The sequence below is a fragment of the Pyrus communis genome, chromosome 12 (assembly GCF_041283825.1).
Source record: "Pyrus communis isolate YQ-2024b chromosome 12, ASM4128382v1, whole genome shotgun sequence".
In the NCBI taxonomy this organism is placed as follows: Eukaryota; Viridiplantae; Streptophyta; class Magnoliopsida; order Rosales; family Rosaceae; genus Pyrus; species Pyrus communis.
Genome location: NC_142576.1, coordinates 6251650 through 6278607, shown reverse-complemented (window position 1 = coordinate 6278607; position 26958 = coordinate 6251650). Strand labels below are relative to the sequence as shown.

Below are 26958 nucleotides of genomic sequence, written 5' to 3'. Positions count from 1 at the left end.
AGTGTTGAAATACAGACGAAACGCTACATGTTATTATACAATTGAAGAAAATTTTTCTCTTTAAAGTGTCCTCTAATTTTATAATGACAAGCAGTATTTCAATCTATATTCTGGACACATTGAAAATTTTCTCTAATCAACCACGGTACACCGTTTGTCCTTCCAATGAAAACAACTTGCTTTCACCCTGGTCTCACCATAGAAATACACAAATACAACACCATCACGTTCAACAAAAGACGTTCTACCTCTCAATTCAAATTTGTGAAATTCCACAAAATCCACCTAAGTCGGTCATCCACCCCACTCCTTCCCTCCGTTTCTCCTCCAAGTGTCCATGACCATTTTGGTAATCTACCAACCGAGAATATCTTGATATAACATTCTCGGGTCAAATAATTCGAATGGGTCACACCAGGCACAAGTGTGAACCATGAGACTGGTGGGTCCAAGGCATTTCTCGTTTATCATATCTGCATGCAGGCCACGTGGAAATACATGGTAGGCGTCAAGTTGTCAACACACGAGATATTGCAGAATAACGCGTGGCTGATTAAAATAATAACGGCCCACAGAGAGTGTATAGACTTTGGAGGAGATGGATTGTCTGCCCTCCACTCTTCATATTTTCTCATGCTCTTCTGTTTTGTACGATCACGATTAAATCATGTAAAAATTTGTTTTTTGTCTTATTATTTTTATAAAAAAATTAATATAAAATATTAACGTGACTTAACCGTGACAGCACAAAACAAAATGGCATAGAAAGAGTATGAGAAGGGGAGGGCAGACAATCCATCTCTGACTCTAGAGACAATAAAATTTTATTGTGGTACGGTAAAAACAATTTAAATTAATACTCTATAATAGAATAGCTTCTTGAAGGTTTTAAAAAATTGTCTCAATTTGAAATCAGTTGTTTATTGGAATAAATTTTATATTGTAATTTGTCGCATTTTAAGGAGACACGTCTTGATACATAGTTATATTTGTCAATAAGTACAAAAATATGCAAGACATAAAATACATAGCTCCAAAAATCCTATTTAGAAAATACATTAATCATTTATATATTGCAATAAACTCCATATGATAAATAAGTTATAATTTTTCTTGGCCCCATATTAAAGAAACACGCTTTCAAATGGTTATAATTATCAATGAGTACAAAATATATGAGAAACAAAATACTTGGCACACAAGAAATCCTATTTAGAAAATATAACATTGTTTTTTTAGTTTAGAAGAGGGAGACTACCTCATTCTAGGGTCAGAAAGTACCACAAGCTTCTTTGAGGACTTACAGAGGGGGTCTTTACCCCCCTTTTTTGGGTTTTACAGATCGCCCAGGCAACAGGATTCGCACCTAGACATTGGTCTAACGAAGAGAACGATTCTTATCAATTCAACTAATCCTAATTGGCAATAACACATTCATTAAGAATAAATAAGTCAATAAATAATATTTTTTTTGTTACACCTTAAGTAACTTATATAAAGTTAAAAATTGGTTTGGTATCAACCGTATAACTTTAGAGAGGCTATACTGTAGTAACACTTTCCAATTTTAACAATTTTATTCTATTATTATATAGTTGAAAAAAATGAAATCCTTTTTAGTTATATGATCAAAATTGTACATAATTAAAAAACTATCACGAATGTAGTACAAAAACCGGAAATAACGTTTCCCCTTCAAACAATTAGAAAGTGATTTAAAAGGTGTAGTTTACATAAATTAGATTTGTAACACTTACAAAAGAAAAACCTCAAAACAATTGAGCCTAACTAATAATATATATCGAAAGCTAACTCTTTGATAGATCTGACAAATTAACTCATTGGGTTCTTAATGAGTAGCCAATGAGTTTAATGTAATGGTAATATTGATAGTTAGTGAGAATAGTAGTAGTGATGACAATGTAATACACCTTATTACAATGAAATCAAACTAAATAGGTACTCGTTATGCCATTGAGTACCGATTAAAAACCTAATGGGTTAATTTGTCAAGTCCAATAAAAGAAAGACGTCATGTACCTAAAAATGTGGTATCAAGCAATAAAAGGGGTTTTAAGTAAGGGTAATGCTAAGGAGACTAAATTTGAAGACAATTTTAGAAACTAAAGTACATGGAAGCTGATGATTGATTTATTATTTAAGTGTTGATAAATTTGCTCATTCATATTGGCTACACATTTATTTTGCAAGTTTAGTCTACAAATTTAATATACCTAACATTACTCTTAAATAAAAAGGTATAAACATTTTTAAATATGTAACTAAAGAGCTGATTTTTACAAACTTTCTAATTTCTCATACACTGCTTTTATTTCCGACAAGTAAAAGTCTTTTCTTTTCCTAGTAAAACTCAGCGCATAAACATGATAATACAAGTGACATTACAACAAAAAAAAAATCTCTTCAAGATATAAACATAAATCCTTTTGCACCTTTAGATGTAAAAGTTCATGCAAAAGCTTGCAAATCAAGGTCCTTGCCGCTTTGTGACCCACGGAATATCTGGAAGCGACCCCCCTCCCACTTTCTCTAAATTTATTGTCACCTTCACACGCATCATAAAGCAAATACCAGAAACTTGAAGAACAAAAACTTGATAAATTAAAATGGCCATGGTTATTCACACACTTGTTTATATCTTCCGTATAACGTTGTTAATTTTTTATAATTAATTATTTTCAATCCGTCCAATTCGCCAGCCAAAATTGAGAGAACTGTGTAAAGAAGCAATTAAAAGGCTTGGAGTCCAAGATTAAAAAAAAAAAAAAAAAAAAAAAAAAAAAAAACAGGGTGCTGTGAACAAGACTTTTCTCGTAAGCGTGACGACACGTAAACGCAATGGGAACAAATGGGATCATGTATGTACACTAAAACAAAAGATAGAGAGAGAAAGTAGAGAGAGAAACAGAAAAGGAAAATGAGTTTCCGCGTAGACAGATGAGAAGCTAAACAGCAAGAAGCAATTGAGAAACACAATATAAAATAAAAGCTTTTCTTTTCCTTCCTTCTCTTTCTCTCCTTTTTCTTTGTTTTAATTCGTTCTTTTTTTCTGAAATCTATCAAATCTGAACGAAAAATAATTAAACTGCGCTTTCTTGAAGCGATTAAAAAAAAAAAAAAAGATGATCAAAATCTCTCTCTTTCCTTTTCGTCCTTATGGATTCACACCTTCCATTCACACCAACCTTCATATAATCAAAGCTTTATCCTTCTCTTTCTTTCTTTGAGTCCCATCGGCTTTTCCGAACCACAAAAGCTTCATCTTCACGAAAGCGCTTTTGTTTAAGATTACGTTTGTTGTCATGGAACATCATCCTCATCATTTCCAACATCACCACCAGCAGCAACATCATCCCCAGCAGCTTCAGCTTCAGCTTCAACAACAACAGCAGCAGCAGCTTCAACAGCAGCATCCTAGTACTGCAACTGTACAGGTGGACGCGAGTGATAGGTTTCCTCAATGGAGCGTTCAGGAGACGAAGGACTTGCTTCTGATCAGAGCCGAGCTCGATCAGACTTTTATGGAGACGAAGAGAAACAAGCTTCTGTGGGAAGTGATTTCTACGAAGATGAAGGAAAAGGGTCACCATCGCAGCGCAGAACAGTGCAAGTGCAAGTGGAAAAACCTCGTTACTCGTTACAAGGTAGACATGTTACTAAACCCAAATAATTACTAGATTAAAATTATATCTATCTAATTAAACTAATTAATCTTCCATCTAATCAACACACACACTTTGAAAACATACTAATTCATTTAAGGATTTGCTTTTCCTTATTTCCTCAACCCAAATCTTCAAAAGGTTAGTGAGAACGAACCAAAGACCTTGGGTGTATGAGTGAATGTTTTTTAATAAGCTGAGCTACAAGCCCTTGCAAAGCTTTACCACACAGCCTTCATGTGTTTGATAAGTATACAGTGCTATTATGTACGTATTTATTTCTTGCTGTGTGATTATATATAATTAGGGTTGTGAGACAATGGAGCCGGAAGCTATGAGGCAGCAATTCCCGTTTTACAATGAGCTACAAGCGATTTTCGCTGCACGGATCCAGAGAATGCTGTGGGCAGAAGAAAGCGGAGCTGCAAGCGGGTCGAAGAAGAAAACGCTTTCTTCAGACGATGAGGAAGATAACGAGGATAGCGAGGCAGAGAATAAGGGAAGCACGGCAAGGAACAAAAAGAAAAAGGTGAAGATGAGCAATATCGGAAGCAGCGGTACTAGTGGGAGTGCAAGTGGAAATAATGTGAGGGAGATATTGGAGGGGTTCATGAAGCAACAAATGCAAATGGAAATGCAATGGAGGGAAGAGTTTCAAGCAAGGGAGAACGAGAGGCGGTTAAAGGAGATGGAGTGGAGGCAGAGGATGGAAGCGTTGGAGAACGAGAGGATAATGATGGAGACGAGATGGAGGGAGAGGGAGGAGCAAAGGAGATTGAGGGAGGAGGCTAGAGCCGAGAAGAGGGATGCTCTTATAACTGCTTTGCTAAACAAGCTTAGAAGAGAGGATATGTAGCAAGCATTATGAAGACCCGGTTTAGAGGTTTGTTAATTAATTCTCAATTAGCTAGAAACTGGAACTAATCATTTTGGACATGTCCATTATGATGATACTGATCCATCTTCTTCTGTTTTGCCTACTGAGGCTTTTCATTAATTTATTGCTAGCTAGTTAGTGAAAGAAAGGTTCATTCGTTCTCTCGATCGTTTTCATAATTATAAGTTTTACCCTAGTGATTTTGATCTTTAATTATCATGCACATCTATCAACAAATAAAATTCGAGGATTTTATTTGATCACCATGGAAGTCTTAATATAAATTAAATATAAACAAATAAAATTCAAGGATTTTATTTGATTGCCATGGAAGTCTTAATATATCTACATGCATGAAGATTGAAGAGAAATGTGGTTGCCAATATTGGCTTCAAGAGTAAGCACGCGAAATTGAAATTTCATTCATGTAGGTTATTGAGATTTGCATATTCTACTACTACTATATGCAGTAAAGGTAGATCCATGCATGAAATATATACGGTCCTTATATATTTAAGGTAGTGAGGTGCATGTACATGTGTAAGTGGCTGAAGAAAAACGTGGAAAATCGAAACATCTAAATCATCTGCATTAACTATAGTATTCTGTATCTGAAATTTTATTGATAGATATAGTTTTGTTTCCTCCATCCCTGAATACATATGCAGGTCGGGGTGCTGGATGAGTTATGAATATTTTTATATCTATATATATAGATGCATGATCTGATGCAACTATATATTAAGGTTCAAGTAGTAACATGTACATGAGAATGTTCGAGCCACTTTAGACAGTTTGACATATGATGTTGTTAGACATAGTATATCAATCTAAGCTATCTCTGATGCAACTCGATCGACAATCTATAACATATGCTATAGCCGTTTTCATTTGTCTTTTCTTGAAAACTATACATTGTTGAATTTTTGTTATCTTCTCAATCGGTCCTCTATACATAATCCTACTTCCGACCGGGAATGTAATTTGCTTCAATGGAATTTCTCTAGGTCGATTGGAAATTTCTCGTGTGATATTAGTGGACCAATTTTGTCTGGTCTATAACGTAATAGGACTTTCAATTTGAAGGTGTTCATACTCTTAGAAAGCATACACACGAGTGTGAAGTAGAGCTTGTATAGCTGGACCACGAGTCCAAGACACATTTCCAAGACCGTGTTTTGAGATTCTCAAGCATTTAGTTCTCTTTTGACACTCTAGCATTTTACACGGTTACACTTACACCCATCGATATCAAGGTAACAAATATATGTGTATATATCCCTACAAAATATGCGGTTAAATGCGGCATACATCAAATGGGCTGTCGATTCGAATTTAAAGTATTTATAATCCCTAGTTTGACATCTTACTTCCATGAAAATGCCCTTTTTTGTCTTATAATTCAAATTCAACGGAAGCCAGCTATTCATCATTTTGTGATAACAAGACCACCAGCGAGTTGTAAAATAATCGATTCAAAGCGTTTTTGCAGTTAAACTGGGAGTGCCAAATTCATATTCAAACGAAAAAAGGTATCGAGAGATCCTTAAAAAAACGTTGTTTACGAAGGAGAGATTGATCTAATCCAAATATTCCTTCAAAGTTTCCATTGCAAATTAAACAACAAATATACAAAAATGAGAAAGCCATGTGCGATGTGTCATACCCTAGCTTCTTCCATCTGCGATAGCAGCAAAAGGGACATATCGAATAATGCTAGTAATAATCTTGGTCTCCAAGTTTCACATATATACAGAATCTGTTCTATTGAGGTCCAGCTATTTTTCAGACGTACGTTACCGTGTTTTTCCCTCTCTGTGTCGCTGCCGCTTCTCTATCTCTAGCTGTCACGTATAATTACAGGTCATGACTTTGTGTATTTTTCACCGACGCATGTAAATATAGGATTTTGTGCTGAACAATTCGGTGGTCCAAATATGCATGCATGTTTGCCGCCGTGGAGAACCTTAGCTTTGGTTGCAGATATGTGCAAACATCGATCGGATATATAGATACCCAAAGTTGTAATTTGATTGTTAGTGCCATTTCTTGTCAATTTGTTGTGCAATGCATTCTGCTGGACCACTGATATCAGCACAAGCAAACTGGAGCCTACTATTTCTTTTTATTTTTTATATTTTTTGCTTGAAAAGTCTTCACTTGTTCACAAGTTTTAACAGCATCTTCAACGGGAGAAGTTGTGTAAAGGAGGTTTTTGGCTCCAAGCTAAGTGGGGTTAATTTCAATATGTAAAAAGATGTTTAAATCTGAATCTACATATTGTTTGGCAACTATAACCTGATGTATTTACACAGTTTGCGCATGAACAATAACAAAGAGTGTGAAAAGAGATTGACATAACTCCTCACTTTGATTATTGAGATTGACAATTAAGAGAAGTGGTCTCTAATTTTTCATCATAAATCATTTTGGTCTTTCAGTGGAAAATCCCCTTTAAATAGAAAGCAAGTGGAGAGGTTGATTGGACAAAAATATCCTCAATTTAACGGAGATTTTTCACGGAAAGACCAAAATAATTGACGGTGGACAAACTCAGGGACCACTTATATCGATTTTCAATCTCAATGACCAATTAAATTGAGGAGCTAATTATGTTAATCCCAAGAACCATTTTGGCTAAAAAGCCTTGGTTCTTATTAGACTTGTGGATGTGTTTTAAATGTAGGAAGTTGAGGTTTCACTATAAAATTAATCAGAAATACAGGAAGTAACCAAATTATTCTAAGCACATGCAAAGTTTCGTTTATCTTCGATGTCGAATTTGTACTCTCAACACTAATTTCAAACTTTTAACAATGTGAACTGATCTAATGTGCTACATTTGTCAATAATTATTTGGAGTAATGATATCAGTCTCCATTTTGTTGAATGAACTTCTGAACTCAATTGTCATAAAATAGTTGTTGGTTGACAAGAGAAAATGCGAGTTTGTGGTGCTTTCCTACGAAACTATTGAAAATTAATTTTTCTTTTATATATTATGAACTTCAACTTGGCAACCCACATGGTTACTATTATAGGTGTAGTCGGCAGGAAAGCTTTTGTTTTGCATATTTCAATGCCATGGAATGTCTGCAATTATGCGTGCCACTTCTTAAGTTTGACCAGCTTGTATATTGAGGTGATGTTAACAAGATTACATAATCCAACTCTCTAATAAAAATAATCTCTCCCGTTTAACAAGTTCTGCCGGGCCTTGATTAATTAGTATAATCTCTTTTTTGAATGTAATCACATGGTTACAGTCCTCTTCTTTTATTTAATACTAACAAAAAGAAAAAATAATCGATATCGTATCATCTATTTGACTTTCTACAAATCTAGACTAATATGATATAGAAAATGGGAACGGACTTTTCTTGACGTGCCACTACTTTTGTCAAACATTGGAAAATTCGTAAGCTTCTTGGAAATTATTTGCTAATTATTAATTAAAAAGAAAATTATTGAAAATGACTTGAAAATTTTAAGTTTAACGATAAAGACAAAATAAAGGATAAAGTGAATAGTATTATAATTAACTTTTTAGTATAAAAATATGATTTTTCGTTAATATAAACAATACCGGAAGATTTTCGTTAAAATTCCCTTAATTAAAATGAACCACGGGAATTCGGAATTCTCACAATTTAATAAGTTACTAGAATCTCTCCAAACATATATATAGATTTTTTTTTTCATGCGAAACATTAGAGTTTTTAATTGATAATTAACGAATGTTTTTAAGATAATATTACGTCCCATACGGATGCTCATGATAAGCCGGCGCTCATCTCCTAAGATACAACAATCTTCTGTTCTTGTGATAGTAACACTCCAAACCACAATAACAAGTGAACCCAACTCTCTCAACGACTCTAAGAACAAACTTTTTTTTTTCTCTTTAAAAGGAGGAGGTGGCAAGTCACGGTTATCCATCCCTTCTGAATGCGGGAAGACTGACAGAGGCATTTCAACCTCCCCTAATCACAAATCTAGCTTTTACACCAGTAGTGGGTTTCAAACCCAAGACCTTCAGTTTTTAGTTTGAAGAAAACCTCACAATCCGTCATTCACCAGCTCGTGGTTCTAAGACACGGACTTAATTGAGTGCTTAAAATGATGCATGTTTAATATGAAAGTGTAGTTGTGAGTGAATTAAATATCTTTGTCAGGGGAATCAGATCGAAGCCTATCGATAGGAATTTCATATCTGTCGATGAAAGGATATAAACCAATAATTCAAAGGATACAAACCAAATTCAAAGGATACGTTCCAAAAGTATCTTCTGTATCTGATGAGAAGTACCCTTTCGTCATGCAATTCTTCCATCAGTGCCCAGTTGATCCATCCCTGCCTTTGATTCCAGGAAGTGTAAAACCAAAGCCACAATTACTATAGCGGCATAATTAATGTCTATACCCAATGAATAACAATAATAAACAATTAACGTAACACACTTTTACGAGCGTCTGCACTAGTTATATATTTAAAAAGACCTCTCGCATGCACTTGAGCGCAAGCAGGGAGACTAGTTTCTTATTAAAGAAGGGGATTGTTTCTTTACTATTACTGAAGCTACTGAAAATTTCGTTAATTCATTTAGAATTTTCATTTCTCTCCACATGTAGGTGGCACTCAAATGGTTATTACTTATTAGTATTTTATTTTTTCTTCAGGTGGTATTTGCACATATAACTAATTAAGAGATTGATAGCAAATGTGCCATTTTTTTAAATAAAAAAATAAAACAGTATGTGACCAATCATAGTCTTCATTCCAATAAAATAAGAAACAATTTAGAGTTTATTCATATAACAGATCGGATCAAATTTCAACACTTTCATTTAGTCCGTACCTCATTTTTATTCTTAGTTTTATTTATGTGGTAACTTTTTATTTGAGAAATGGTGTTAAATTCTTTACTAACAAGTACATGCGCAATATCCATTGTTACATTGGTCAGCGTTGCATCCAGGTGGGCATGTTGCCATGTACTTGCACTGCCAGTCCCAATAACAGAAGTGGTGAGGGTCATCATGTCGACGTCGACGTTCAACTCCAACTCCAGGACGAGAACCTGACAAAAATTAAGAAAAAATAATTAATATCATCAAATAATTAAGCAGGATAGTCTAGTTAACTACTCTTAACTAATTACTATTAAGAATTTATGAAAAGATTAATCTTTTACTGTTTCATACCAGTGATTGCTTCTGCCATGGACTTCTTGTTTGCACAGCCACAAACACATCGACCAGTTTTGCACATGTTGGCTGTGCACTCACTACACAAGCTTAGACAATCAACAGGGCGTTCACATTGCACTGATGCGTCCTTTATTGTGTCTCTTGCTTCAATTACTTTTGAAAAACCTGCAGTAATCGATTAACATTTTCATCTTCAGATTATTCATTCAGTTTCTTACCGTTATGAGTTCTTGTGGACGACAGTTTTTTATTAATAATAATAATAATAAAAAATTAAAATTAAACTTTAGAAATAAATAAGGTAAGTAGTGATTTGGCCTGGTCGATATAACATTCCTCATCAATATACTGCGTTCTGAGTTCAAACTCTCTCTTATCTTCATAGTTTAAGATGAGTAAATTTTACAATCATGTTGTCGAAACATAGAAATGCAACGTGAAAAGAAAGTGGCATACCAAAGGCAAAAACTAGAAGCGCCACCAAGAAAATCACTTTGGCTTTCTCCATTTGTTTCCCTAAGACTCGAAATATAATGCTTAATTAGATAGAATGTCGAGAATAGGATGAAAACTTATGGATTTGTGTACCATATTTATAGCGTAGTGTAGAGCAAACTCAATGGTGAGGAGGTTAAAGGGGAAGAAGATAGTTTATTCGTACGCAGGGGATTCTCTAAGCCTCAATTGATGGCAGTCATGCATGTTGCATGCTTCAGTGCCCCAAACAAATTACACTCCAGATCACTCCACATTTTTTTTCCTGTGAGGTTTAAAATAAATTACATTTCAATTTATTAATTTTAAAAAGAAACTAGTTAGTAATTTCGCCACAGCAGTCCACCATTTTGAGGACTGAAATGACTCACAAAGGCATTTATAGCCTTCATTAGGCTCTCGCACTTGTAAAGAACTCAGCCCCAAGTTCACCTTAAATTGAAGTTGATCTCGAATGAAGGCTAAAAATACAAAAACTTTCTTTTTTGGTCAGCTTAAAAAAATACAAAATATATGTGGATTATGGGCCAAACTAGAGATGCCAAATCAATTTATAGGGTCGTTAATGGGTATCTATTAAGATCCATTTAGTTTGATTTCATTTTACATCATCATCACAACTACCAACTTCGTCTATATATTACTGTGATAACAAACTAAAAGTGTTGTAAAGAGTACTCATTAACAACTCAATAGGTTGATTTGATACCTCTAATCCAAACTTCATCATACTTGAACAAAACAATCATGAACCATGTGCCATAGATGGGTTTAGCACTAGCTTATTCATACTCATACTTCCTTTCCCTTCGGAATAATCTTTCTTCTTGCCTTACAAATTAATCGCTTGTGTGGTCAATCAAGTCCTTTGAACTCCACCTTGGTTGACGGCTTTGCCAAATCGGCTGTCAAGTCCTTTCCATGATGCAAACTTTGTGGCAAAAACAAAGTAGTGATTATAATCAGCTGCAGCAATCTGAGCTTCAGCAGCAGCAGAAAAGGCCTGAAATTGGTTACCATAGTGCACCGCATCCTTTTCCATAATCGGGCCGTGATCATGATTATTTGGGAACTTTTGATGGAGTTGGCGTGGTAAACCATAAAAGAAAAAGTTACCACAACCAAACTTCACAGTGAAAATAGACTGATTAGAAACTCTAATTATTCTTCAATCACAGGTCATCGCTGATGGCCCACGGTGGGGTTTAAATAACCAGCCTGAGTTTTCCTGGGTTTATTGGATGGTTGAAGAATGTTTGATAGGATTTTTACCACTTTTAAAAGTATGGATAAAAATATTTAAAAATACTTGCAAGAGTACATGATTATCGTAGTATAGCAACTTAAGTAAGGTCGTTTTCCACATTGATTGAATGAATAATTTATATTTAAACTAATCCTCAGCTAATTATTTGAAACAAAGTTTCGAAAAAGGTTGATTTTGGAATTTAAAATAACAAAAACGAATTTAAATAGATCAACAAAGTAAAGAAAGCAAAATAAAACAGTTTTGGAAAACAATTTAAACACTAGGGTTCCACCGTCACCATTATCAATCCTATGAAATTTTACCAATTACTTATGAATTTTCACATACATGCTTTGAATGTTAGGCTTTCCTAATACATATTTTCCTCGTGATGTTCAAGCGAAAATGTATGTCTAACATGCAACCCGCCTGTGATATTTAAATCAAATATAAATATGCAAGACTCATTAAGCTTTGTGAAAACCCTTTGAAAAAACCATGCAACCCTTAAGAGTGTGATGTTCGTCCTAAGTGAACTTACAATTACTAATCACAAGAAGCCCTCCTCAATTTTAGGGTGATGTTCCAACAAAAATTGCATCAAATTACTTGTCTAAATACCCTAATGGTCGTGAATCACTAAGACAATTAGATAGTTTAATCACGATGATTAATAATTCAAAGTAAGCATGTATCCATTCATAAGCAAATTAATAAAATCACATATTCATGATAAGGTTCGTGGCCTTTCCCTAGCAAAACAACTAGTTACACATAATCATAATAAAAACTAAAGAAGATATCATTAACTAGAAAAATGATTGAAAACACCGTAAGAAAGTTCAAAATTCTCCAGAATAATGCATATTCTCTCCAATCCAAGCTTTATTTATACTACTACAAAATAAAACCCTACCCAGAGAAGGTCTTAGAATAAGACTAGGAAACTAAATAAATTAAATAAATTAAGAAACATAATCCTAAATTAACTAGTAAAATTCGCCTAAAATCTGCACAGCCACATTTTGGACCCAAATCTACTCCAAAACCGGCCCAAAATGGAATTAAAGCTTGGATTATGCTAAACACTTCTCTAGAAGGTCACAAATCCATCGGATGTCATATTGGGCTCAAAAAATCGCAATTAAGCAAAAAAAAATCACTTTCCAGCACTGCTTCTTTATTTCATCACCAGAAAATAACCACTTGATAGAAAAATGTGAAACTTTGACACGAACAAGCTAAGAGACTCACAAACATCCTCTAATTGGAATCACTCAAAAATTCTACCGTTTGACTACTTTTTACTCAAGAGGAAGTCAAAAGTCTTACATTAAGAATATAAATCAAAATATCAAAATTCTCACAAAATAACTAATAAATTAATACTAAGACAAGGGTCAAATATATATTATAATATCGACTCATCAATGTTCATTTTACCGATCGTGCCCGATACCATATAACCAAATGGTATAAATTTCTACCCTTTTAGTAATTTTCAAGTACCAATGCCTAGGGGTGGAAAAAAAATACCGAAAATCCCAAAACCGAATCGAAAAAAATACCAAACTGAAAATCCTGAAAAATTTAGGTACTCAATCCCTAACCGATCCCGAAATTTAGGTACGGAAATCGGTCTCACAATCTGACTTTTTTGGTAATCCCAAACCGAATTGAAATTAAAATATACGTAGTTTTAAATATTATAGACCGTTGGATTGGTTGATAATTAATCTCAGCCGTTGATTCAAAATGAAACCCTCTTTCAGTCTCAGCGACCTCACTGTCCTCACCTTCACTTTCAGACTGTCTGAGTCCGAAAGACTGAAACTCTCCGCCCGACCCCGAACGCATCTTCACTCTTTAACTCTCTCTCCCTCTCCCTCTCTCTCTCTCTCTCTCTCACGACCTCCACTCTTTCACTCTCTCCCCCTTACCTTCACACTACATCCAATTTTCCATTTTCTTTTTGCATTTGACAACTTCATCTGCATTCGATAATCAATACAGCCACATCTGCTTCCTTCTACTTCTCTCTTCATTAAGGTAATCTTCTTGTCTTCATCAGGTAATCTTGATGTGGGCAAGTCTGTTTGTGGCTTCAATTCGTTTTTAATTTGGGCATTTGAATTCTAGGGTTTTGGATTTGGGGTTTTGGATTTCGTGTTATATTTTGTTTGAAATTTGGGGTTTTTAATCATATGGTTCTTCTATAATTCATTTATTTCCTCCTTGAAGCTAGCATACCCGAGCTCCTTCGCCTCCTCCTCGAACTCTCTCTGTGGAATCGGGACTTGCAGCCAAGCACGGAGAGCCGATACAACATTATCATGCACTGATCTTTGATTTAGTGAGTGGAAACCATAATGGTTCATTTACCTTGATTTATGGTTGCTCTTAATCTTTGTAATGGACCTGAGATATAATATTTCTGTTTCTGGTGTATTCCTTCTGCACTGCTCGATGCATCTTATTCGTTTTGTGTTGAATAGAAAAGTTTGTTCTTCTAGATTAGGGTTCGTGAAATTTAGCAAATGGAACTGATATGGAGGTTGTTGAAACCTGTCGAAATGTGGGCATAATTTTTGGGGTTAAGTTTATATTGATTTCGGGTTTTGCAAATTGATGATCTCACACTTTGTGTTTGATGAATAGCATTTCGAGCCGGCGGAAGTTGGAATGCTTGCTAGGTGCTTCTGTATACCTCTCGTATCTATTCGTGTGGGGAAGATCAAGAAGCAAGGGACTCTCTTTTGTCCCACTGCTGCTAGGTAAACATCAGACTATCGATATCCATTGGTGCTTTGGTTTGGTGTGTTTGTTTGTTTGAAATGTTGTTTGTAATTGATGTTTTTCATTATTTTTGCTCGTTTAAATAGTTTGAACAAGAACCGTACAAAGTCAATCACTTAGAACAGCTGATTGTCTTTGCGTTTGGATAGCTTTGCTGGAAATCTTTGGCTTTCGATTTAACTGTTGTTAGTAATGTCCTGATGTTAGTACTGTCCGATGTTTCACAGTTAATCAAACATTTAATTTACTCCCGTTAGTTCAAATTTGTCCGATATTAATTGCAGAATGGATTTTGTTAATTGCAGTAGGCGATTTTGTTACTTAATAATATAGGACGGATTTTGGTTTGCTTATGTTAATTGCAGAATGACAATTGGGCTGACAATTTCAATATAAAAGGTTAAATTTTAGCCCAAAAGCTCAATATGTCAAGTTTTAGTCCAATAGCCCAAAAGCCCAAAACTATTTCGGGATTCCTGATTTGTCCCGAAATCCCAAAACTATTTCAGGATTTCCAAACATTTGGTTTAGGATCGATCTAATTTGGATTCCCAAAAACTTTGGTTTGGGAATCGAAACTAGGATTTCGGTTCGGTATCCCATACCGAACCAGCCCTACCAATGCCATTTGCATTCTAAGAAGGTTTCAATGAATGCTCTTTTTCTTGGTTGTTTATTTTCTATTCCATTTCTGTTTCATGTTCGTGGCTGTATTCTAGGGTTTCTTGGAAAGTGGAAGCACTCTGTTCTATACGATAAAGATGTCAAACGAATTACCCTTAACATTATGATCCATATGATCCTCCTCATAGTTTTTAGGGACTCTTTATAGAATCCTCAGTTCTCATTTACCAAGGAGAAGAGATTTTTTAGTGTGATCATCACAAGATGGTATACCAAGTGTTCTTATATAAATGGTGGAATGTGTGTGTTAAAAGATTATTAACTTAAAAATTTTAATTTTTCATCACTTACATGAAAACACGTGATGTATCATTCATGTTTCCGTCACAACTAAAAATTTCTCACTAAGGAGCACTTCGCATGCATGATGTGTTTTCACCCAACACGTGGAGACAGGCTCGCCGTGTCTAGATGTAAAGATTGCATGTGTTTCTAGGGAGAGAAATTTGATTGGGGCAAGCCTAAGCACTTTCATAAGAAATGGGTGTAATATGGAAGAGATTCTCTCTTACAACTAAAACATAATTTTAGCGGCATTACTCGTTTAATAATATTTAACACGGTGTTTAAAATGTAAATCACTCCTCCAGTAGCGGCTCATCCCACGTGTTTAAAATGGGTAGTCGAGCTGCTATACGGAAATTTTTTCTTGTGATTAGGTTTGCCAAAGTGCTTAATAAGTTGGCTTCCGATCCAAATAGGGTTTCTAGATAGGGCTTCAGCTTCCAATTCCAGCGATGTGAGAAATAAGAGAGAATGTATATATTTTCAAGGACAATCAAGAATCCCACTCCTTCCATTCCACATATCTCTTGTAAAGGAATGCTACCATCAGTCGTCTATGATTATAACTTATGTATGAGCAATTCTCTTTTGCTACCAAAATATAGTTTTATGGGTGAGTCACCTATCCAATAGTGTTTTACACATGTTCAAAATAGTAAATCACTCGTCCAATGACCGCTTATCACGTTGTAAATTGATGAAAGGAAAGTATATATCTCCTCTTTACGTAAGTACAACCTTTGATACTCGTGGTCCTACCTGTTTGTGAGAGTGGCTAGTTAAGTTGCTATACGGGAAATTTTCTTGTTATCAGGATTACTAGTGCTTAGCGGGGTTCCAGATAGGGCGTCAGCCTCCTGTAATCCCTTCACGCGATGTAAGAAATGGATAAACTGTCAAAAGTTTTAATAAAGGGTAAAAATCCAGTCTCTTGGGCAGTAGAAACTCACTCCGCCTTTTATTTCTTAATATTAATAGTAAATATACCTAACTGGTGCTTAGGGCGGCCTCCTTCATTTATTTCTGGTTCATTCACGAGCAACACAAGTTGAAACATAGTAAGAGAAGTCATCCTGACAAACGGTTATTATAGACCTACATGGAAAGCTTTCGATGAAAAAAGAAAGTGAGACGCAAGTGTGGCTGCCATTCCAAGGCTTTTATGCTGTCATTCAGGCCTTATTTAAGATAGGAGAATGAGGTTAAAGCCGTCGTTTGCCTACGACGAGCAGCAGACTCTAGTTTCAGGCACATCTAGAAGCCCGATTGAAGTTCCCACCCCATTTCCATTCAAAACGAGCATGTGGCACTTCTTGTTAAGAATGAGTCCCACATTGATGGGAGGAGGGATTGCATGGGCTTATAAGAGGTTAGGCTTCTCTCACACATTGATGGAATGAGGGACCTTGCATGGGCTTATAAGATGTTATGCTTCTCACCATATTGCTAATTGATTTTATGGTATAACCCCAACTTTCTTCACTTCTAAGGGACATTCACACTTGTGGTTCCACTTTTTCTTTTTGCTACAATAGGAAGACTTGTGAAAAGTCTTCAGAGACTCAGCCCCTACCTTTTTTTTCATGAAATGAAAGCTGACTAGCAATCGCTCGTTTTTCTTATTAGCATGGATTGGATGTTAATAAAGAAAGGCAGAACATCTATTAGGAGGGGGAGTTCCTATCGATTTCCCCCGGTTGCCAGACCCTTTACCAATTTACTATGTGAGGTCTTGAGTGAGAATCATAATTTCCCCATAGAAGTTCGTATTGGTTCTATAGATTATTGATTCGACTAAAGGGACTCCTAGCACCAAACTTGTATGGAAGTGCTTCTATCATCACATAATTAGCAAGAAATGGGCGTTGGAACAAGTCCTCTTAGAATTCTTAGTTAGAGCATCCTCCTTTTTCTACAACAGCGGAAAAGCGGTGAATTCACCTTGGCGAACTTAAAACAGAAAATACATCTTGATGAAAATAGTTCAATTCCGTCTTAGGTTGTACCTTATACAGGCTAGGCTGCCACTACCACAGTTATAGTCAAGATTTGGTTTTCTTTTTAGCAAGAACACGATAAGAGCATCCCTTTTGCAAAAACCTGCAGACCCCATATCCTGCCACTTTAGCACCTTGTGATTCTTGAGAAAGATCATTACGACCGTTAGCAAATTTCAATTACCAAGATTTTACTACACTACTTATAACTTTTCACCGAAGCCGAAAGAATAATCTCTCTCTTTTCACGCATCTCTCGATTTTTACCATCAGTCGTCGACGACTCTATGGCTAGTCGTCTACGATTACGACTCGCAGGCTCACATACCCTACACTGCTGATGCTATCATAATTCGGCTCACCTCATTAATAGCGACGACTTATATTGGATGTTAAGCTTTCATAATCTAATGATGGAACTGCAATGAATGTGCAAATTACTCAAATGGAAGGCGGCTAACGTTTCTCTAGGATTGTTGACTTCTTGGCCCTATGATGTACCAACATAAACTACAGAAGTCATCAAAGTTTTCACAAAATAACTGTAAGTTTCTTCTTTTTTGCGGTGGATTCTCATGCAGAAAGCTTTGTTTTTAGAGAGTTTTAACAAAACACTATTGATATTGTTCATTTTAACGAAAAATCATATTTTTATATTAAAAAGTCAATTCTGATACTATTCACGTACAACATATTTTTGTCATTTTCGTTAAAACTCAAAATTTTCAAATTCTCTTTATTAGTTTTTCTATATTTTTATTTGATTGATAATAATAATTTGCTGTAATTTACTAGTGTAGATGTGACGTTATATTGTGGCATTAAACACTCTCCACCTACCACCTTGCGGGGGGTGTATGTTCATACGTAGAAAGTACCAAAGAAAGGGACCATTTGATCACAAAGAAACAATCTTTTTGTTGCGCTAAGGTTCGTCTATACGAAAGTATTCAATTTCAGAAAAACTAAATCATAGTCAATGCTAATCAGTTTATAAGATTCTAATTATTCAACATTTTCGCAAGACAAGTGTATAAACTCATTGAAATTACATTTAGAATTTCATGGAAAATACTACAAAATCCTGCCAATTTTTATAGAGGCAGGAGGTGTACGCAATGAAATATTCCAATTGCTTTCGTTGCTGCTATACTTGCTGTCAGTGCCTCAGCTGTCGCTAAAAGGCTCGAACTCCTTGCACACCGAAATGGAAGAGCATAATCTTCAACTAAAAGTGTAGGGTTTCAAAGTTCTAGAGCCTAGAGGGAGAAACATTTGAAGAATATTTACGACATTTCAGAAAAGTTTCTTTGTTCTTCAAGCAGTAGCATTGCAAGTCCACAGATTTCCCCATATATTTTCATAAGAAATCTCAATATATTCATCAATGGTCTGGTGCACTAGCATGTCCAGAATCCGCCCTTCAAATTCCTCGCAGATTTCTTCGAAACCTTCGAACCCGACCGCATTCTTGGGCACCCAATTTGATTCTTTCAAATCCTCCTCCATCCAATTTTGGATTTTGGAAGCCAGCAGCTCTGCGTAGTCTCTGGTTTCCTCCTTCATCGGCTCAAAATCTTTCCTTTTAGCTGCGTTCACTTCTGATCTGTCACTAAAAGGAGCTTTTGGCGACGGTTTCATCTTAGAGTTCAAATCCATGGGAATTGAATATCCTATAAGAAAAATTAACCCACACAAGTGAATTTAGAATAAATTGGTTATACAATGTGCTAAATTGCAATCAAAATTGAGGAAACAAAAGTAGACATGCGCTTAGTCAAATTGATTAAATGTATGCTCATTTTACACTCGGTTTCCAATCCTTTTTTTCATAATTTAAAGATTAGAGTAATTAGAATATCATTGTAACATGAAAAACAAAATTTGAGGAAACAAAACAAACCTGATAACCAAGCTTCATGCTCGATCAAAATGTCATCAATGCCAAGAACAGAAACAACACTTGTATCATTCTCTGAGGAACCATGAAAATCCGCAGCCACTTTTTCCTTTTCAGCTTCAATTTTCTGCTTTCTCTTCTTGATTCGTGGTTCCACCACAACTTTCTTCTTCTGGGTTGTTTTCTTCATTGCAATATTTTCTCTCTCCCCCTTCAAATTTGAACCACCATTTTTAGAACTCTTCGAAGATTTGGCACCAAAATCCCTTCTGGGCTCATCTTTTAACCTACAAATGTTCTTGTTTTGCTTTATCATTACTATTTTCTCCTTCTTCTTCTCCTTCATAATCTCACCATTCTCTCTGTTTTTCTCCTTGTCCTTCCTGTTCCTCTGTTCCTTCTTCCCCTGCCTCAACTCCCCAAAACTCGACTCGGATTTCTTCACCTTCGACCCAACTTCCTTTGATTTCTCACCCACATTGTCCAAATACACAACCACAAAATCATGGCTGCTCTTCTGACGATTCATTACCTCCGGGACTTCGCGAAAAGAGACCGAGGTTCGAACCCTTCGATGCTGGTGATTCTGATGATCATTCGAGTCGAAATCCATCAAGTAATCTGCAAAACTCAGTGACCTACTCCGACTGACCAAGTCCGGGCCTCTTGAAACCCAATTTGTTTCCGGCAACGAGTCCAAACCCATCAGCCTTGCCACGATTCCAGGCGTGACAGAAGCTGAAGACTGAATTTTGGGATCAGGGTTTTGTTTTCTGGGGGGTTTTGCGAGCTGGGTTGTGTTAGAATCTGAAATTTGGTCTGATGGATGAGTCGGAACGCTTCCATTGCACAAAAGCCTGCGCAGAATGATATTGAAGCAGCCGGAGGTCTGATGAACTGAGTTGCTACTCATGACTGTAAATTTGCAGAGAGAGAGTTTAAGTTGTGTTTTAGGAGTGAGAGAGAGGGGTTTTTGGGTGTGATTGGTGCTGGTTGCTTATCAAGGAAGGATTGAAGACTTTGGTCGTTGAGTTCACATTAGGAACTAGAAATATAGAGAGGATGGGAACACTGGTGTTCAGACGCGCACTTGGGTCGCGTAAAGAATGTATTAGTTTAACACAAATTGACCTTTCAACGTGTTGCTGTCAGCCATGGAGATTTATAGTGGTTATTATTGAATCTCTTTAGCCTCATTCTTCTCATCAAACAATTCAGACTCTTGAAATTTAATTCAACGATTAAAAATACAGGTTTATTTTAAATGTTATAATAATTTTAACCATTGGATTAAATTTCGAGGATCCAAATTATTTGATAAAGAGAATTAGGAGGAAAGAATCAATCCCTTTCCATAATTTAAGTACTCTACTTGGCCTATACTATAGAATATGGTATATGAAAATATCAATTCTATTTATATCACATCAACTACTAATGCTACGTGGCGGAAAGATCGTCATATTTCAAATTCAAGTTTAAAATATTACTAGCTTTCATCTTTATTTACAATTTACGTCTTCATCCGCATGCAAAAATTAATCCAGGAAAGTCACCTGAAGAAATATTGGATGCATGTCAAATTGTAACTTATTTGTTTCTAATCAAAATCATTGTGACTTATATATTAATGTGTGTCATGTGATTTACTCGCAAAATATTTTACATGAATTGATTGGTTTATTACATGCATGGATCACAGGAGAAATCAATATGCTATTGTGATGCTAAGGCAATGTATCTCCAACCTATCATGCAACGTTAGATTTTCTCACATAAGATCATGTGACTAACTTGACGTATTGTTATATTTTTTTTAACAAACGAAAGACAATCTACACAAAATTCATCTAAACTGTAAAAAGAAGTGAGAATTTGAAGATTTAATGTGTTGAAGAATAAGACTACATCCACCAAAATAACATATTGTTTACGAATAAATGCTTTCTTGACGTCTTGACGTCCAATTGCATTTAGGGTTGGTACTGAAGTGCTAGCAAGCATGAAGAAGAATTAAAACATGAAGTTGAAAATTGAAGAAACGCGTGGGTCGCATTTGGGTCCTTCATCTCCATTTGTGTTGCCATTTTGGGGGTGTTCTTTTCTTTTTCCCCCTCGTGGAGGAGGAGGAGTAAGATGCCGAAGTTGTTGACCTGATATTCTTCCATTTTTCTGAAATTTGAGACACAGGTAGTACGAATTCCAATTTCCAACTCACCGACTTTGCTGACTCCTAATTTGGGAGCTTATCGGGTTCAATTGGTTCTAAAGCTCAGGTGGCCTTGCACTGTTGAGTGTAGTGGTCCAGCCCAAAGTTATCTGACTTGTAATTTGGTTGACCATAGAGCTTTATGGAGGGGAAAATGTAGAAGCATGGAAAAAATAAGTCCAGCTACGCAATGAGCATGTTATAATAACTTGATAATAAACGCGTCATTCATTATATCTAAACTAAATATCTTTCTTAAAAATAAAAAAATATATCATTAAAAAGTAGTACTAAAAGTTTAAAAGCGAGTTTGATTTATGTTTTAGTTAAATTGTCCATTGTTTTACTAAAGGTAATAAGAAAGATTGTAACTTTACAGGTTATTTCAGTAAATTTCAAAACAATTGACTAAAGTATTATATGCCCTAGATCACATAAGTGTAAAATGTGATCGACCCTTGGTTACAATTTGCTTGACTAAAGGTGTTGATTAATTTGTCATTTGCGGCTTTTTATATATAATAATATTCTACTTTAAAGAGACGATTAGATACATAGGTTAAATCAGTTGGGCATAGATAGTATGTCGGCCTCAACCCAAGTTCAAATGCCTCTCTCCTCCATACATTAGAGCAGCTTAATTACTCTGGCATAAAGAGAAAGCCATTGTTAATTATCAAACTAGTCGTACAATAAAAAAAGGAGAAAATACTAAGGGGATTCACCCCCAAAGAGTCCGCATAGACTTGCTAGACACGTGGATTTTAAAAACTAAACCACATGGAACCCTACAAGGGAGAGAGTCTTGGTTGGGCTCGCTTTCGAGCGAGTCCGCCTGGCAATCCTCATAAAAAAATCATAATTAATTATTAAACTTGTTATTTAAGTTGAAGGTGACACTTCATAGTAATCAATAAAAAGGAATATCAATGTCACCCTCATACAAGGCGCGGACGTTGTCTGAGGCAATGACTCGACCATTTGTTCGGAGTTAGAGATTTGATTAGTCAAATTATGCTTTCGTCGTTTAATTCGACGCATCGAGACCAAAGGAGTGGGGCACAATTTGCTTTAACACAAATTGACCTGTCAACGTGTTGCTGTCAGCCATGGAGATTTATATTGGATTATTATTTAAGAACTCTACTTGGCCTATACTATAGAATACGGTGAAATATCTTTTCTATTTATATCACATCAATTACTAATACTATGTAGCGGGAAAATCGTTATATTTTTAAATTCAAATTTAAAACATAATGAGTCTTTCGTCTTTATTTACAAGTCACATTTTTGCTAAACTAACTCAGAAAAATGACCGAAAAAAAAGTATCACACGCATGTTAATTAATTGTGACTTACTTATTTCTGACCAAAACCATTGCGACTTATTTATTAATGTGTGTCAAGTTGTGATTAACTCACAAAATATTTTACGTGAATTGATTAGTTTATTACATACCTCTATCATAGGAGAAATCTATATGCAATTGTGATGCTAAAGCAATGTATTTCCAATCTACCACACAAAGTTATATTTTCTCACATGGTATATCATGTGACTAATTTGAATTATTGTTATATGTTTTTTTAATAAACGATAGACAATATACAGAAAAATTCATCCAAACAACAAAGTGACATGAGAATTTGAAGGCTTAATGAGTCGAAGAATAAGACTATATATACCATATATTAAGAAAACCCTCCTTGTCAGCTTTTTGCCGCTTTTTTTTTTTCAATTTTGCCCTCACTTTTGAGACACACTCTTGACCAAAAAGAGGGCAAAATAGTAATTTGAAAATGACAATCATATCCTTATTTTTTCTATTTTACCCTCACTTTTGATACACAATATTTACAAAAAAGGAGGTTAAAATAGTAATTTTGTACCTTTTTCCAAAATGACAATTATATCCCCATTTGTCACACCCCAGCCTGGGACCTCACCACATCCCGGGCTCGACTCTACCGTAGTACGATATTATTCGTTTTGAGCCCCTACCACACCCTCACGGTTTTGTTTATGGGAACTCACACGAGAACTTCCCAGTGGGTCGCCCATCATGGGATTGCTCTCGCGTGAACTTACTTATACCATAGCATTTTCAAGTATATATAAATTGTCACATCCCCGGCTTGACTCCACCGTAGCACGATATTGTCCGCTTTGAGCCCATACCACACCCTCATGGTTTTGTTTCTGGGAACTCACACGAGAACTTCCCAGTGGGTCACCCATCATGGGATTGCTCTCACGCGCTACTCGCTTAACTTCGGAGTTCCTACGGAACTCAAAGCCAGTGAGCTCCCAAAAAACCTCGTGCTAGATAGAGATAGGAATATACATACAAGGCTCACTGCCCTGGGTGATGTGGGATCTTACAATCCATCCCTTTAGGGGCCCGACGTCCTCGTCGGCACACCACGACCAAGGTTAGGCTCTGATACCAAATTGTCACATCCTAGCCCGAGCCCCCACCACATCCCAGGCTTGACTCCACCATAGCACGATATTGTCCACTTTGGGCCCTGACCACGCTCTCACGGTTTTGTTTCTGGGAACTCACACGAGAACTTCCTAGTGGGTCGCCTTTCATGGGATTGCTCTCACGCACTACTCGCTTAACTTCGGAGTTCCTACGGAACCCGAAGCTAGTGAGCTCCCAAAAGGCCTCGTGCTAGGTAGAGATGAGAATATACATATAAAGCTCACTCCCTTGGGCGATGTGGGATCTTACAATAATTTGGTATCAGAGCCAATCCATGGCCAGATGTGTGCTGACGATGACGTCGGACCCCTAAGGGGGGTGAATTGTAAGATCCCACATCGCCCAGGGGAGTGGATCATGTAAACCTTGTATGTATATTCTCATCTCTATCTAGCACGATGCTTTTTGGGAGCTCACTGGCTTTGGGTTCCATTGGAACTTCGAAGTTAAGTGAGTAGTGCGCGAGAGCAATCCCATGATGGGTAACCCACTGGGAAGTTCTCGTGTAAGTTTCCAAAAACAAAACTATGAGGGCGTGGTCAGGGTCCAAAGCGGACAATATCGTGCTACGGTGGAGTCGTGCCTGGGATGTGGTGGGGGCCCGGGCCGGGATGTGAACACCATTTTCCCTATTTTACCCTCACTTTTGATACACAATATTGACATAAAGAGGGAAAAATAGTAAATATGTAATATTAAGAAAAATATGCCCTTATTAAGAGATTCCATCATCATTGTCTCATACTCTTTTTAAAAAAAATTAAAAACTAATCACACTCCTTAATAAAAAATAAAATAAAAAAATTGTTCACACACAAAGTGTATGCTCATCTTCTAGTATTTATATTTTAGTTGAATTGTCCATTGTTTTACCAAAAGCATTAAGAAGGATTGTAACTTTAAAGATTATTTTTGTAAATTTGAAAACAATTGACTAAAGTATTATATGCCCTAGATCACATAGGTGTAAAATGTGATTGACCCTTGGTTACAATTTGCTTGACTCATTTGCAGCATTTTACATATAATAATATTCTACTTTAAAGAGACGATAAGATATCTGGGTTAAACCAGTTAGGCATCCGCCTCGACCCAAGTTCAAATGCTTCTCTCCTCCATACATTAGAGCAGCTTAATTAGCCTTGCCCAAAGAGAAAGCCATAGTTAATTAACAAACTCGTCGCACAACAAAAAGAAAGGAGAAAATACTAAGGGGACGCGCCCCCAAAGAGTCCGCATAGACTTGCTAGATATGTGGGTTTCAAAAACTAAACCACATGGAACCCTACAAGGGAGAGAGTTTTGGTTGGACTCAAGGGCGAAGCTATGATTTTTTTTGGTGGGCTAGCTGAATAGTACCATAAAATCATATGTTTATTTTTTTTTGTTATATAAAATTATATAATAATCAATATAAAAGAACAACAATATAATATAAATTATTCTCAAAATCATTAATCCTAACCAATAAATTCAAGGACCATATAAATAATTAACCTACTAATTAAATAAAAAATAAGTAAATAAATATATTAAGAACGTACCAAAGGTGACATTCTTTGGAAAATTGCAACAGAAAGTAAGGAATTGCAAAGATAGAGATTTAATTGTGGATTTAAAAAATTATTTTTCTTTTCTTGAGTAAGAAGCATAGAGGCTAAATTACATAGGGTACATGGTCTTTTTCTTTAAAGAATAGAATAAAAGGGGACTGTAAATAGTAATAATTTATAATTTTTAGCGTAAAACATATTATTTACTACCTATCCTCTACTAAATATACATTAAAAAATAATCTGTATTGAAATTGAGTAGGCTATAAGACCATCTTCAATGGTGACTTATAACCTAAAATTTCCCCTTCCCCCCCCCCCCCCCCCACCCAAAAATCCACTCCAAATCATGACCCAAAATTAACCTAAAACTCATTTGAAGGTCAAATACCAGCCCTGTTTTAGGCCACAAAGCAAAATGGGCCCCACCAACTAAGATTGAAACTGAGGCTGTGAAGCCCAGTTCCCTTTCCCTACTCGCCTACGCGCTACACGCGCTAGGCATTTTCAAAAAAGCAACAGCCCCACGTGGGGGTGTTCCCCCTCCTGTCAATGCAATAAGTAGCCCAACGGATACTTTTTATAATCCAACAACTACGTTTAAATGGGCCGTTGGTTAATCCAATGGTCCAGGTTCAAATATTTTTTTTTTTTAGTTTTATATTTATATATTTATTGAATCCAACGGTTTAGATCGAATATAATTAAATATAACGGTAAAAAAAAAGATCTAACGGTCCAAATTTAAATCCAACGGCTAGAATAATTTTAAAAAATTATTTAACTTAAAATTCAACCAAAAACTCTATAAATACCTATGTATTTGTTCAAACATCCACACAAAACTCACTTTTCTCCTACAATTCTTCCAATTTTTCTTTATACCATTTCTTCTCATTTCCAAAATTTTCAAGATAGCAAAAGAGCATGTTAGAGGTCATAATTGAACCTTTGATGAAGATATTGCTTTATGTTTGACATGGATTTCAGTTAGCGAAGATGGTGCCTTCAGCACCAATCAAAATAGAAAGGTTTTGTGGGATAAAATCGTTAATAAGTTCCATTAAAACTCCAACGCTGGTCAAAGGGAAGTTGGTGGTGTTTATGATCGGTGGAAGATTATCAACAAAGCGTGCACTTTGTGGAAGGGACGAAACTAATTTGATAATGGAGGACCTCGACAAATACACTCCAAAGAGGAAGAAATACTTATGTGGTAAGCAAAATGAAATTTTACGAAGGAATGCCACATGGAGTATATTTCAAGATGATGATTCATCTCAAGACTATCACCCAAGTCTATCACCAAGTCAAGATGGTGGATATCATTATTAAGTTTATGTAGTCTATGAGTTTTCGATTGTATTAAGTTTATGTGGTTTATTAATCGTTTTTTATTTTTTTTATTTTTTTATTTTAGTTTATGTGGTTGATCATAATTTTCATGTATTGATTTAGTGATTTTTCAAAATTTATCGGAATTTAAATATTTTTAGGTTAAAATATTCATAAAATTAATTTAGGATA

The 26958-nt window shown here is 35.7% G+C and overlaps 2 protein-coding genes and 1 long non-coding RNA gene across 3 annotated transcripts; 2 read left to right on the top strand and 1 right to left on the bottom strand.

Annotated features, from left to right (window-relative positions):
• Nucleotides 1-2986: 2986 nt before the first annotated feature.
• Nucleotides 2987-4721, top strand: LOC137746235 (trihelix transcription factor GT-3b-like). Its single transcript, XM_068486310.2, has 2 exons — nt 2987-3665; nt 3991-4721. Exons 1-2 carry the CDS (start codon nt 3324-3326, stop codon nt 4537-4539), a joined length of 891 nt encoding a protein of 296 aa, XP_068342411.2. The 5' UTR covers nt 2987-3323; the 3' UTR covers nt 4540-4721.
• Nucleotides 4722-13308: 8587 nt separating this feature from the next.
• Nucleotides 13309-14574, top strand: LOC137746117 (uncharacterized). Its single transcript, XR_015954039.1, has 3 exons — nt 13309-13564; nt 13757-13868; nt 14174-14574. It is a non-coding gene; the product is annotated as an uncharacterized LOC137746117 (long non-coding RNA).
• Nucleotides 14575-18250: 3676 nt separating this feature from the next.
• Nucleotides 18251-20257, bottom strand: LOC137745914 (uncharacterized). The gene is made up of 2 exons (XM_068485947.2): nt 19181-20257; nt 18251-18950 (listed from the first exon to the last, which is right to left on the bottom strand). Exons 1-2 carry the CDS (start codon nt 20088-20090, stop codon nt 18595-18597), a joined length of 1266 nt encoding a protein of 421 aa, XP_068342048.2. The 5' UTR covers nt 20091-20257; the 3' UTR covers nt 18251-18594.
• Nucleotides 20258-26958: the final 6701 nt, after the last annotated feature.

Coding starts and splice junctions, on each gene's coding strand:
- LOC137746235 (XM_068486310.2), top strand. CDS start 3,324: ATGGAACATCATCCTCATCATTTCCAACATCACCACCAGCAGCAACAT. Junction 3,666..3,990: donor ACCTCGTTACTCGTTACAAG/GTAGACATGTTA, acceptor ATATATAATTAG/GGTTGTGAGACAATGGAGCC.
- LOC137745914 (XM_068485947.2), bottom strand. CDS start 20,090: ATGAGTAGCAACTCAGTTCATCAGACCTCCGGCTGCTTCAATATCATT. Junction 18,951..19,180: donor GCATGAAGCTTGGTTATCAG/GTTTGTTTTGTT, acceptor TTTTTCTTATAG/GATATTCAATTCCCATGGAT.